This window comes from Galeopterus variegatus, unplaced genomic scaffold (genome assembly GCF_000696425.1).
Source record: "Galeopterus variegatus unplaced genomic scaffold, G_variegatus-3.0.2 Scaffold647, whole genome shotgun sequence".
In the NCBI taxonomy this organism is placed as follows: Eukaryota; Metazoa; Chordata; class Mammalia; order Dermoptera; family Cynocephalidae; genus Galeopterus; species Galeopterus variegatus.
In genome coordinates, this window is record NW_007726758.1 from 305,557 (window position 1) to 319,243 (window position 13,687).

General features: G+C 51.2%; 1 protein-coding gene across 1 annotated transcript; it reads left to right on the forward strand.

The window, feature by feature from the left end:
• The first annotated feature begins 7,025 nt into the window (after positions 1-7,025).
• IRGC (immunity-related GTPase family, cinema) lies at positions 7,026-9,986 on the forward strand. Its single transcript, XM_008570943.1, has 2 exons — positions 7,026-7,101; positions 8,462-9,986. Exon 2 carries the CDS (start codon positions 8,529-8,531, stop codon positions 9,918-9,920), a length of 1,392 nt encoding a protein of 463 aa, XP_008569165.1. The 5' UTR covers positions 7,026-7,101; positions 8,462-8,528; the 3' UTR covers positions 9,921-9,986.
• The last annotated feature ends 3,701 nt before the right edge of the window (positions 9,987-13,687 follow it).

The following is a 13,687-nucleotide window of genomic DNA, read 5'->3' on the forward strand; positions in this document are numbered from 1 at the left end:
GAAGCAGACAATTAAATTACTTCAGTCCTGGGAAGGTCCATGGGATAAATTCTCAGGAACATGGGTGCTGGGTTGAAGGGAATGTGGGCATTTAATTCATTAATAGCTGATGTGGATTCGCCTCAAATATTTCTTCTTGAGCCCATTTGCGTGGGGGAGACCTGGTTCTCTCTGTCAGGCGGAATCTGACTTCCTAGCCCTGCCCCTCTGCCACTCCCTGCCCTACCTCCCTGAACCTTTGGAAGTAACAACTTGGGGTTTTAAGCAGTGCTGGGCCACCCCAGGCCTGATACAAAAGGCCCTATATACAAGGGTACTTCCAAAAGATTGTGGAAAAATAGCATTGAAAGATAATACAAATCTTTCTATGAACATTTTGAAGTACCCTCAAACCTGTGTACCTGTTACCTGCTTTCATGTATTTTTTAAAGGTGGATTTTTCCCCAGAACATTACATAAGTTGAAAAAAATACCAAAAAATTGTAAAGTGGATATATTAAAACTCACATTATTCAGAGGTAAATTATTTTAATTATACCAATATAAAAATTTATTATAATTTTATTTCAGCTTAGGTTAATTAAACTTGGTCAAGAAAAATTGTCAAGCAGGAAAATTCTCTCAATTGAAAATGAGGTAAGTCAGGAAGTAGATTTTTTTTTTTTTTTTTTTTTTTTTGGTTTTTTTTTTTTTGGCGGAATCTGACTTCCTAGCCCTGCCCCTCTGCCACTCCCTGCCCTACCTCCCTGAACCTTTGGAAGTAACAACTTGGGGTTTTAAGCAGTGCTGGGCCACCCCAGGCCTGATACAAAAGGCCCTATATACAAGGGTACTTCCAAAAGATTGTGGAAAAATAGCATTGAAAGATAATACAAATCTTTCTATGAACATTTTGAAGTACCCTCAAACCTGTGTACCTGTTACCTGCTTTCATGTATTTTTTAAAGGTGGATTTTTCCCCAGAACATTACATAAGTTGAAAAAAATACCAAAAAATTGTAAAGTGGATATATTAAAACTCACATTATTCAGAGGTAAATTATTTTAATTATACCAATATAAAAATTTATTATAATTTTATTTCAGCTTAGGTTAATTAAACTTGGTCAAGAAAAATTGTCAAGCAGGAAAATTCTCTCAATTGAAAATGAGGTAAGTCAGGAAGTAGATTTTTTTTTTTTTTTTTTTTTTTGGTCTTTTGTCTTTTTCCGTGTCCGGCAACAGATTGCAACCCTCAGTGTTACCCCCGTACCGGACCGGGGACCGGCAACGGGATTGCAACCCTCGGTGTTGCCCCCGCGCCTCGCTCAGCCAGTGAGCGGGAACCGGTCTGTATGTGGGATCCGAACCCTCGGGCGGGAGCGCCGCTGCGCTTCCCAAGCGGCGCACTTATCCAGTGCGCCACTGGGCTGGCCCAGGAAGTAGATTTTGAAAACATGGATGAGTTTGTTTCCATCAGAGCCGGGGTGCACATTTTCCTTTTGCTTCAGGTACCAACATGGCTTGGTACGGCATTGGTCTTTCCTTAAAATTTTGATATTTTGTTCATCAACGTGTAATGGATTTTTTTTTTGCATTAATTTTGATTTGTTAAAATACTGCATTAAAATATTATTTATCCTGATTACTGAGATTTTTGGTTCACCCTTAAATTTTGCACCCACTTGTTGGCCCTACTTCTGACCAAATTCTGCCACTGAAGGCAGAAAGATCCCCACTTCATTCCTGCGTTATTTCTCACTAGTCTGTGGATTGGCTGGGCTCAACTGGATAGTTCTTCTACCCCCATGTGGTGTCAGCTGGGGTCATTCCTGTGGATGCATTCAGCTGGAGCTCAGCTGTGGCTGGAATGTCCTAGATGGCTTCAGGTTCTTCTCCATGTGGCCACTGTTTGTACATGGGGTGTCACCAGTAGCATAGCAGGACCGCTTTGCACGGTAGCTCAGGGCTCCAAGGAGAAGCTGCTACTTTTAAGGCCTGAGCTTGAACATCCAAAAATATCACTTTTGCCACATTATATTAATCAAAGCAAGTCACAGAGGTGGCCCAAGCTCAAGGGGAGGGGAAAGAAACTCCACTTCTTGCTGGGAAGAGTGGCGTCTACTCACAGGCAAGGGAGGAATTGTCATGGCAGTTTGCCACACACTTACAGGCATTCCACCACGTCCCCCAACCTCCCATCTCCTTACCCTTGCTTGCTTGCTTGCTTTTTTTTTGGCGGCTGGTATGGGGATCTAAACCCTTGACCTTGGTCTTATAACACCATGCTCTAACCAACTGAGGCAACCAGCCAGCCCATTGCTTTCTTTTTCTTCATTTTTGCTTATCACCACTTGACACTATCTTAATTACTTTTGTTTATTATCTATATCTCTCAAAAAAATATAAGGTCCATGAGAACTGTGTCTTATTCAACACTGTTACCAGTGCCTAGAGCTGTGCCTAGCACATGGAAGGCCCCCAATATTTAAATGAATGAATGAATGAGTCCCTGGGGATGAGCTTCAGGTTTACCCAGGGTTCTGGGGAGTGGAGTGAAGGTGAAGGCCAGAATGTGTAGATATTCTTAGGGAAGTGCTTTAGGATTTCTGAGAGACTCAGAGAGGAAGGACAGGGAGGAAAGGAGAAGGATTAGGAGTGGGCAGGAGAAATGATAGGAAGACGAAAAGCAGAGGACTGGGAGCTTCATGAGGGACAGTCCTGGTCACTGCTATCTCTCCAGTCTCAACCAACCAGAGCCTGGCACACAGTAGGTGTCCAGAAAGCATGTGCTGAATGAGTGACCTTTCTCCCAAGAGCCTTCACCGACTCCGTTCCCCACCCCCTGACGCCGGGTCAGGCACCCCTCGGCTCCCACACCCCTCTAGGCAACGCCATCCCCACCTTAACCACTGTGGATCATCACTGTGTGGGGGCAGGGTCTGTGTTCCTCACTGGACTCTAAGTCCTGTGGAGGGAGGTTGGGGCTGTTGCAGTCACCTCTGGGTCCCGAACATCAACCACCGGGCCCTTGTTGCATCAATTTCCTCCCCATGAGGCAGGGCTGCCTCTGTCATTGCTGTGTTCCCAGCCTGGCCAGGCACAGAGTGGACACTCAGAAAACACTTTCATAGATGCTGAGACGCACTTCGCTCTCTCTCCCTGCCTTTTTTTTTTTTTTTTTTCTCACATTTTAACAATTCTGAGATCAGAAGGAGTCAAGGTGGAGGATGCCTTACGATCGCTGTCAGCTGGGAAGCCATTGTGCATACGTAGCTGGTCACTGCCCGGATGTGCTAATGGAGTTGCTTTTAATAGCATTATCACGGCTCCATGTGGTAAGGAGGACAGTGCAGTGTGGACTAGCACAGATGTCACCTACTCTGAGGCAAAAGCAACGCCAAAGAGTGGGACTCTGCGTAGTTTTAGGACTAGCTTAGCCAATTTATTTCCCTTTATTTTCCTAGTGGTGTATAATGAAAATCTGTGTTTTCTAAATCAGTTTACAAAAAGCTCTTTCAGTAACTGTAAAAGAAAAATTTTAAGTGATAAGGAAATGTTGTTTCATAGTTTTATTGGTAGCACTTTTTTTCTTTGTTAGGGGGACAGAAAAGGATGTGTCTGACAATCCACCTTCCATTTGATTATGTGTGGAACCCGTTGAAAGAATGAGTGAATAAATGTGTTCGTCTCATTTGTCTCTTCCTCTCTAGTCCAGCCTCAGCTGTTCGGTTTTACATCTGTCTTGGGATGAAGGTGAGAGAACAGAATTCTAGTTTTGGTTAAATGAGTTATCCGGCTGCCTGCTTGTCTCAGTTGATTAGAGCATGGCCTTGTAACCCAAGTCAGGTGTTCGGTTCCCTGAACCAGCCAGCTGCCAAAAGGAGAGGAAAAAAAAAGAGATAAAAAAATGATTTATTCTAACTAATGTGCTTGAAAATAGTGCCTGGCACGGCCCGTGGCTCACTCGGGAGAGTGCGGTGCTGATAACACCAAGGCCACGGGTTCGGATCCCACATAGGGATGGCCGGTTGGCTCACTTGGGAGAGCGTGGTGCTGACAACACCAAGTCAAGGGTTAAGACCCCCTTACCGGTCATCTTTAAAAAAAAAAAAAAAAAAAAAGTAGCGCCTGGCACATTGTAGAGGCTCATGAACGTACACGATTGTGATGTCACTCTGCCTTTGTGTGTGGTCATGTTTCTTGCTCCACCAGCCTGCGAGTTCTATAACAGCTGGGAGAAGCGTGACTCACACCTCTGAACCAGTACGGGGTCTGTCCTAGGATCAAGTCTAAAGAAATGTTTGTGGAATGATCAAAAAACTGAGTGAATTATTGGATAAACAAAAGTTCTCTTTCAACTCAGGGCCTTTGTGTAAGCTGGTCCCTTAGCCTGAGATGCAGTTCCCTGGCAGATCCCCCAGCTCACTCCTACTCACCCTTCAGGTCTCAGCTCAGGGCTGGCTGGTTAGCTCAGTTGGTTGGAATGCAGTGTTATAATACCAAGATCAAGGGTTTAAATCTCTGGAGTGGCCAGCCACACACACACACACACAAAAACCAAACAAAAAAACCCCAAACACACACAAAAAAGATCTCAGCTCAGGTGCTACCTCCTCCAGGAAGCCCTCCCTGACCACCAGGCTGGGTTAGGCATCCCCTTTGTTCTCCCATGACCTTATAGGGTCCCCTATCCTAGTCCTACCCACTCTGGGTCATCATTATCTTGGGATGGATGTGACTCCTCCACTGGACTCTGAGCCCCATGGGACAGCCTGGGGCTGTCTTGGTCATTGCTGCATCCCCAGAACCCAGCCCAGGAGGGGTCTAGAGAGGTGTCGAATGTTTGATGAATGAAAAGGGAAAAGGGAAGAGGCTTGCTAGGTGGGCAAGGGTGTAACCTCTCTGGCTGGTGCTGTCAGCAGCTGGCAGGGGTGCCCTGGAGCATGCCGGTCTGCATCGAATGCATGTGAGCATATGCCTGTGGCTCTGTCTCTGCCTGCAGTCACCCTGCGCTGTGACCATCTCCCTCTCCTCAGACCTGCAGCACCAAGGGCGGTGCCTGGGTCTGATGCACCTCTGTATCCCTGGCTCTGAGCTGGAGAAGGGAGGAGGTTCACATATGGATGCAGTACATTGGGTGCAGTCTGTATACATTGTGTGTAACTGTGTCTCTTAAGGTCTGCAAGTCTGTGTGTGCCTGAATGTGTGTGTGTGTTACCAGCTGGCCTGTACAGGGATCAAACCCTGGACCTTGGTGTTATTGGCATCACGCTCTAACCAACTAATTAATGGCTAACTGGCCGTGAATGTATATGAGTCTGTCTGAGTTTTGCTTTTCTTTAATAACTGTATCTGAGGTCTTTCTGTATCTTTTCTTTTCCTCTTGGGTCAGGTGTGTGTGTTTGTGCATTTGGGGAAGGAGTCTTGGGTGTCTGCTAGTCTGTATGTGTTTTGTGTCCGGGAATGTCTTAGAATGTTTCTTCATCTTTTAGTCTCTATGCGTTTGTGTCAGTCAGTGACGTATGGACACAGGAAATGGATGAGTCTGTGTTTCTCTCTTGCCTCTGGCTTAGGAACTCTGGACTATGTGGGCAGCAACTCTGGGTGTGGCCTCGAGCTAGTCTGTTCCCTTCCCAGGCCTCTTTTTCCTCCTCACTCGTTTTCAGAGATTTCTTTCTAGAACTGACCTGTGGATGGTCAGGCAAATCCTCTGAGTAGCAGAGGCCTGTGGTACATCTCAGAAACGGGGATGCGGGAAGGCCCTGCGGAGCCTGGCCTGGGCAGAGAGGAAGCCAGGAGGGGAGACAGGGCCGAGACAGCTGTAAAAGGACTAGAGGGCAGGGGGGAGGCCTGGGAGCTGCAGGGGCAGGGGACAGGGTGCAAGGAGCTGCTGGAGCCTGGGGGGTGTCCCCCAGTGGGCTGGGTTTTGGTCTGTCTAGGTCTTCACCTTCTTCCAGGTGTGTCTCGGCCTCCACCTCTTGATTCCCATCTTTAAGGCTCTGTGCCTTTTCATTCTCTCTGTCACTTGTGCCTCTGACTCTGTGGTTGTCTCTGACTTGGTCTCTTGTCCACTCTTTCTTCCCGCCTGACTTCCCCTCTGTTCTTTTCTTGGGGATTCTCTTCCCCCACCTAACCCCCTTTTTCTCAATGGGTCTTTGCCTCTCCCTTTTTTCATTCATTTCTCTCTCCACTTCCATTTCCTTCTTTGTCACACTGATGCCATCTCAAAAGGTCATGAGGAAGCAGAGGAAGGAGAGAGCAGAATGGAGAAAGGGGAGGACTGGCTCACTCGGGAGAGCGTGGTGCTGACAACACCAAGTCAAGGGTTAAGATCCCCTTACTGGTCATCTTTGTAAAAAAAAAAAGGTGTTGTGGAGGAGTTGGCCTCTGGGCTGGGATTTGAAGGATGGGCTGGGGGGACGGTGGGAGGGGATATTAAAATTCCAAGGAAGGAAGAAGGCCTGAGCTCGGGGAGTCTGGATACAGATTCACAGCTGGTGTGGAGCTGCCCTGCCGCCACCATGGGCTGTGAGTCCTGGCCAATGCCCAGCACAGGTGTGCTGGCAGGGACCATGTGGGTGGCCTCAGACTCGGCCCCTCCCCATGGCTTCTTCTGGTCCCTGCCACCACTGGCCAAGCCAACTCGCTACTCTCAGAGCATGCACAACACCTCGTGAAGAAGGTAGGTGAGAAGATGGTGCAGAGAAGGCCAATGAATGGCCTGTTTAGGGAACTGAGAGTCCCCTGGATGGAGGGTGGGGTGGTGGGCAGAGCCAGGTCCTCAGATGCCAGGCTGTGAATTTAGGACTTTGTCATGGAGGACATGGTGGCTTTTGAACAAATCTCAGTATTAGATCTCTTTGGGGCCCCTATGGGGGACTGAGGGCCCAGTGTGACTGAATGGTGGCTCCATCAGCTGCTGGGGGGTGGGGTCCCCTCCCCACATCAGGGCCCCGCCCCTTGACATCACTGTCACATTATTGCACTAGGGCTGGCTGACCAATAAGACGCTGCTTGCTATTATAATGGGTCCTAGCAACAGGGTCTGACTCTGGTCTAATGGGAGGAGGCCCCACCAGCAGGGAGAGAGTGAGGCGAGAGGGAGAGCCTGCAGGGCAGGTGAGTCCCCCGAGGGCAGGGGTCTCCAGCTGGGCCCTGCGGTGGGTGGAGGCAGGGGCTTCCATTCCCATTCCCAACCCCCTTAGTCCTAATTCCACCTGCCTTGGCCTTGCTGCTGGGTCCTGTCCCAGGCTCCTACTCTTTCTCCTAAGGCCATACGCTGAGATGGGTTAGGGAGAGGGCATGGGGGGAGTGGGCACAGCACTGGGGAAATGCCCCACCCAGGATAGGAGGATCAGCTCTGGCAGGAACAATGTAATGACGGCCCAGTATAAAACGAAAATGTAGGGCCCCGTTTCAGATATTATAAAGAATTTGCTCAGCATCAGCAGGACACTAAACCAAACACTGAGCCCTATAGGGCACAAGGCCCCATAAAACTGGCCCCTTCCCCAGGTCACCCCACAGACTCCTGACAGTGCCGACCATCATGCCCATTATCCAGAGAAGCAAACAGGCCCAGAGAGGGGCTTCATTTTGCTTCAGGTCACACAGAAAATTAGTAGCAGAGATAGGATGTGAGTTGGGGCCTGTGAGACTCCAAAGCCCCCTTGTCACCTCTCTGAGGGTAACGGAGACGAAAAGGATTACTCAAAGCCCATTTCTTCAGGGCAATGAGAGGCTCGAAGGGGTTAATCCCAGGAGGAATTTGCTCAAGAGAGGAGGATCCCAGGAGTAACCCCAAATAAGGTTTTCTCTCAGTTTTTATTGTCCAGGCAAGAAAGTTACAGAGAAGAACAAAGGTGGTTAATCAGTCATAGTGTAAGCAATTTACTATTTATGGAGTCAAAAACACTAAGCTATGTGAAGTACAAAGAGAAACAATGAGATAATCGTCATGGCAACACTTAGTTCCCCAAGAAACTGAAAGAAATAATTGAAGGCAGATGAGGAACATAACCCAAGCTTAACCTTGAAGCCTTTAGCTCACATACTTTCCCATCATTAGCTTTAGCTGCGCCAAGGACGACTGCCCTTAGAGCAAGCACTTTTGCTGTGTTACAATTTCCTTATCTACAACAGACTTTAGTCCTGAGAAAGTTTTCTGTCTTTTCCCAAGTTTAGCATTTCTATGTGTAATTCTAAAAAGTTAGGCTATTCCTTAAACTACAGGGCTTTGGCCCTGCTAAAACTAAGGACTGTGGTCCTACTAAGATAAAGGTTAAGGCCCCGTGAAATACATGTGCTTTATTAATGTTAGTATCTCCACACCCCTAACTCACGCCAAAAATGTACCCCGGGTTCTTGAGGAAGAGGGAGTGGTGCGGTTCCAGAAGGATTTCCTTCATATCCTTGCTTTCTCTCTCCCTGCCCCATGCCAAGTCCCAGGAGTCGTGAACTGCTCCCTTCTCCTCCACAGACGCTGAGGATCACGCGTCCTGTGACTCTCCCCTGTTCCCCTGCCACTCTCCGAACCACTGGTCACCATGGCTACTTCGAAGTTGCCCATGGTGTGTGGGGAGGAGGAGACGACCATCCTCATGGCAAAGGAAGAGCTGGAGGCCCTGCGCACAGCCTTTGAGTCAGGTGACATTCCCCAGGCTGCCTCTCGCCTCCGGGAGCTGCTGGCCTCCTCGGAAAGCACCCGTCTGGAGGTGGGCATCACAGGCGAGTCGGGAGCTGGCAAGTCATCCCTCATCAACGCCCTGCGTGGCCTGGGAGCTGAGGACCCCGGCGCAGCTCTCACAGGCGTTGTGGAGACCACAATGCAACCCTCGCCCTATCCGCACCCACAGTTTCCTGACGTGACCCTGTGGGATCTGCCAGGGGCTGGCTCTCCGGGCTGCTCGGCTGACAAGTACCTGAAGCAGGTGGCCTTTGGCCGCTATGACTTCTTCCTGCTGGTCTCCCCCCACCGCTGCGGGGCTGTTGAGACCCGCCTGGCCTCAGAGATCCTGCGCCAGGGCAAGAAGTTCTACTTTGTGCGCACAAAGGTGGATGAGGACCTGGTGGCCACGCGAACCCAGCGGCCCTCAGGCTTCAGCGAGGCCGCTGTCCTGCAGGAGATCCGAGACCACTGTGCCGAGCGCCTGCGGGCGGTCGGGGTGACCGACCCCCGCATCTTCCTCGTGTCCAACCTCTCACCGGCCCACTACGACTTTCCGATGCTCGTGTCCACCTGGGAGCGCGACTTGCCTGCCCACCGGCGCCACGCTGGCCTGCTGTCGCTGCCCGGTATCTCACTGGAGGCTCTGCAGAAGAAGAAGGACATGCTCCAGGAGCAAGTGCTCAAGACGGCCCTGGTGTCCGGCGTTATCCAGGCCCTGCCCGTGCCAGGGCTGGCGGCCGCCTATGACGACGCCCTGCTCATCCGCTCGCTGCGCGGCTATCACCGCAGCTTCGGCCTGGACGATGACTCGCTGGCCAAGCTGGCTGAGCAGGTGGGCAAACAGGCGGGGGACCTGCGCTCCGTCATCCGCTCCCCGCTGGCTAATGAGGTCTCGCCTGAGGCTGTCCTGCGGCTCTACTCACAGTCGTCCGGTGGCGCCATGCGGGTGGCCCGTGCCTTTGAGAAGGGCATCCCTGTGTTTGGTACGCTGGTGGCTGGTGGCATCAGCTTTGGCACTGTCTACACCATGCTCCAGGGCTGTCTCAATGAGATGGCTGAGGATGCCCAGCGGGTCCGCATCAAAGCCCTTGAGGAGGATGAGCCCCAGACTGAGGTCAGCTTGGAGGCAGCTGGTGACAATGGTGTGGAAAAGCGGGGATCCAGGGAGGGAGGCTGCGAGGACGCCCCGCTCTCGACCCGCCGGAAGCTCGGCCTCCTTCTCAAGTACATTCTTGACAGCTGGAAGAAGCGTGACTTAGAAGAGAAATAAAAGTGCAGCTCCCAGCCCCTGCCTCACCCACAAACGAAGCCTTAACAAAACCAGCCAACTAACCAAAGAGCCGGTGTGGTGAATTGAGAGCTGCAGTTGCTGAGGGCGGAGTGTGGAGGGGGGATCTGGAGGGAGGGGCGAGAACTCACCATCTTGAGGGAGGCAGGTGGGCCCGAGTCCAAGAGGGATAGACCAAATGGGGATAGGAGTTGACCTTGGGGTGAGAGGTTCAAGGTATACATGGTGGGCCCAGGGCTGCTCGGTGGTGTCACTCTCCCTGGTCCCCAAGTGATCAAGGGGGATTTGTGTGGTGGGCAGCACAGCCTGGTTCCCAGACAGGAGCCAATCGTCAGTTCACGTGGGTGGTTGAGTGGCGATTGGGTCCTACTAAGGTGCTTTAGATTCACTCTTATGTCCCTTTCTGAGAACCCAAGTGTCCCAAAGGCTGCCTCTGGAGAGGCAGCCAATCGGGACCTGGGATTGGCACAATGGTGCCTAGCAACTGTGTGAAACAGGTGGGAAGAGCAGGTGTCCCGGGCCCGCTCTGCCACCTGCGAGTGATCATTGGTGGGAGTGAGGGAGAGAGGCTAGATGGCCGTGGGGCTCACCTCCATGTGGCCTGTGGTGAGAGGGCGAGCGTATGGTTCCATGAGCATCACAGAAGAGAGGAGGCCATAGGCTCAACTCCACGGCCCAGAATGAGTCTCGTTTCAGAAAGACTGCAGGTGTCTCTCTGAGTGTGAATATGCGTGGTAAGATTTCTGGTGTGTCTGTGACTGGGAGTAATCTTGTAAGTCTCTGTGATTTTTATGCCATGGGTCTAAGACTGTGAGTTGTTTGCTGAGTCTTTGTGTGGTTGTGTATGTGTGGCTGGCAGGGGTGTGTTTGCGTGCATATACTGGAATTGTGCTGGAAGGCTGTGGGTCTGAGAGTGAGAGCGACTGTGCATTGGGGTTTGTGAAGCTGCATGTGGCTGTGAGTGACAGGGGGTACATGCAACACAATGGGTGAGGGTATCTGTATCTGGCCCAAGTGTCCCTGCGAGACCAAATCCTAAGACCAAACTTACAAGGCGCCTTGCTCTGTGCTTGGCTCTTGGAGGGATGTGAAAGTGAATCATCATATACATCGTATACACCCTCATACCTGTCCAAGCCTAAACTCTTACCTGCTGAGTCAAGGATCACACATGTTTAAAAAATTAAAAGAACTACCAGACTGAGGTGTTTGGACAGGACAGGGGCTGCCCCAAGGGCCTCTGTGGGCTCAGACAAGGGTCAGGTAAGGATTGGATTTATGTGCAGGGAAGAGGGGGAGTTTCCACAGTATGGGCAAAGGGATGGCAGCCAGAACAGGGCAGGGCTAATGCTGGGAGCCAGTGAGTTTGCCTTGTGTAAAAATAAGAAAAACTGCCAAAGACAGAGGAGCTGGGAGGGCAGCAGCTTCCCTGAGGCTTGAGGGCCTTGAGGATGGGAGCTGATTCACCACCCAACACAGCTGGTTGGGCTAAGGGCCCAGAAATGTTTCAGTGAAGAACGCTTCCTCCTGGGCTTGGGATCCTGGGGGCAGCAGGCAGTATAACCCTGGCAGCACAAGATGAGAACTCACATCCAGGGCTCAAGGAACTCAGAGGGGCAGGGGGAAGATGGATGGGACTGGAAAAACTGGCCAATGACTGCGAGCGGTGGGGGAGATTCAGGGTCCTGGGAGGTGGAGGAGACTCACCTTCCAGCTACAGCAGCTGAGGAGCAGTGATATGACCTGGGTCTCCCTTGGGAGAGTCTCCTGGATGCCTGGCTGGGGTGGAGGGGAATGTAAGACAGCAGCCGTCTTAGGGGGAAACAGTAACCGGGATCTGAGTCCTCTCCCGGGCTTTGCGTCCTCTGCCATGTGGGGTTGAGGAAGGATGGAGTCCAGGATCCAGCCCATGTGGTTACATCTTGGGCAAACCCTCCAAGGTTCATGAAGGTCATAAGGCAGCTCTGGAGGCTATGTACAAGGCGGGTGACAGAGGGGACCAAGGCACACGGAGTTGGCCTCATCCCTAAGTGCTCACATATATTCCCGTGGATTTTTCCAGGACCGGTGATGGTTCTAGCCTCATTTGGAGGCCTCAAATTACCCCTGACTCTAGGGACAGTCCCTAAGAAGGTGGTCTGCTTTTACCTTTAGGATTAGAGGGTTCCCTTTGCTGAAGGGCTCCTGTGTTTTGCAAAAGGACTCCCCTTTTCTCGGGAGGCCTCTCCATTGACTACTTGGTGTTCACATGGGCATTTCTGCACCAAAGAGAGTATAGGTGATCATGGTAGAGAAGTCCCAGACCCCCAGATGCCCAAGACTGATGGTCCCTTCCAAATCCATGCTCCAGTCCAGCTCACGTCCCTCTTCCCTGTGGACCCTCAGACTTTATCCTAAACACAGGACTTCCTGGCCTCGCTGGGGCTGGTATGGAAAGGCCAGGAATATGACATGTGAAGGTCTCCCCTCTCCTCTTCACCCACCTCAGCCAACTGGTTCCCACATCCTGTCCCCATCCCCCATCCTGACCCCCTCAGCCCATGCCAGTTCAGGCCTCGCCCTCTCCTGCCACCTCTTGCCGCAGCCTCCTGCTTCCTCTCCCAGGTTCCCCATAAGGCCCCAGAAGGATCTTCCTAATGTCCACAGTGGCCCTCTCCCTTCCCTGCTCAAACCTTCCGTGGCTACTCTGAGATAAAACCAAGCTGCTCAGGCTGATGTTCCAGGTCCTTCCCAAGCTGGCCTCTGCCTGAACCTCACCAAGAGTAAAACCCTGAGTCTTCCTAAAACTGCAGAGCTGAGAAGATTCCAAGGAGTCGGCTCTCCATTTCACAGGTAAGAAGACTGACACCTTTATCCTGTCCCATCCCTTACAGAAGGGGGAAATAAAGGTTGCAGCAGAGATGTGACCTGCCCCATGTGACCCAGCAAGTCCCTGGCACAGTTGGGTCTAGACGTGATCGTGCAGTCCCAGGGTGTCTGCCCTGGCTGTCCCTGTCCATCATACTAGTGAGAACTCCAAGACAGGACAGGGCTTGACAAGGTGTGCACCACAGTTGAGCAGACGTAAGTAGTCAGAAGCTAGGCAGCACGGGTGCAATGGGCAAATGTCGCACAGATGCAGCAGACCCACTGGCCCTGTCTTTTCCTTCAGGTCTAGGACTGCAGCACCCAAAGAGGTCTTAGCACTTAGTGGGCACTCAACTGTGCAATGATCTGGAGGTTTTGTATGGCAAAAAGATCCAAGGGAGCTGGTCTATGTCCTGGCTCTGGGGCAGGCTGAAAGATATGTAGCAAGTGATTTTTACCTTTCTAAGCCTGTTTCCTACTCTGTAAAACAGGGACTTAATAAAACTATGCCTGGGGCCGGCCCGTGGCTCACTTGGGAGAGCGTGGTGCTGACAACACCAAGTCAAGGGTTAAGATCCCCTTACCGGTCATCTTTAAAAAAAATAAAATAGGGCCGCCCCGGTGGCGCACTGCTATAATGCGCCGCTTGGGAGTGTGGTGGCGCTCCCGCCGAGGGTTCGGATCCCACATACAGACCGGCCGCTCACTGGCTGAGCAAGGCATGGGAGCAACACCGAGGGTTGCGATCCCGTTGCCGGTCCTGGTCCGGTACGGGGGTGACACTGAAGGTTGCGATCTGTTGCCGGACGCGGAAAAAGACAAAAAGGAAAAATAAATAAATAAATAAAATAAAATAAAATTATGCATGTGGTTAGAATAGTGGCTGGCCCAGAGTAAATGTT

Coding starts and splice junctions, on each gene's coding strand:
- IRGC (XM_008570943.1), top strand. CDS start 8,529: ATGGCTACTTCGAAGTTGCCCATGGTGTGTGGGGAGGAGGAGACGACC.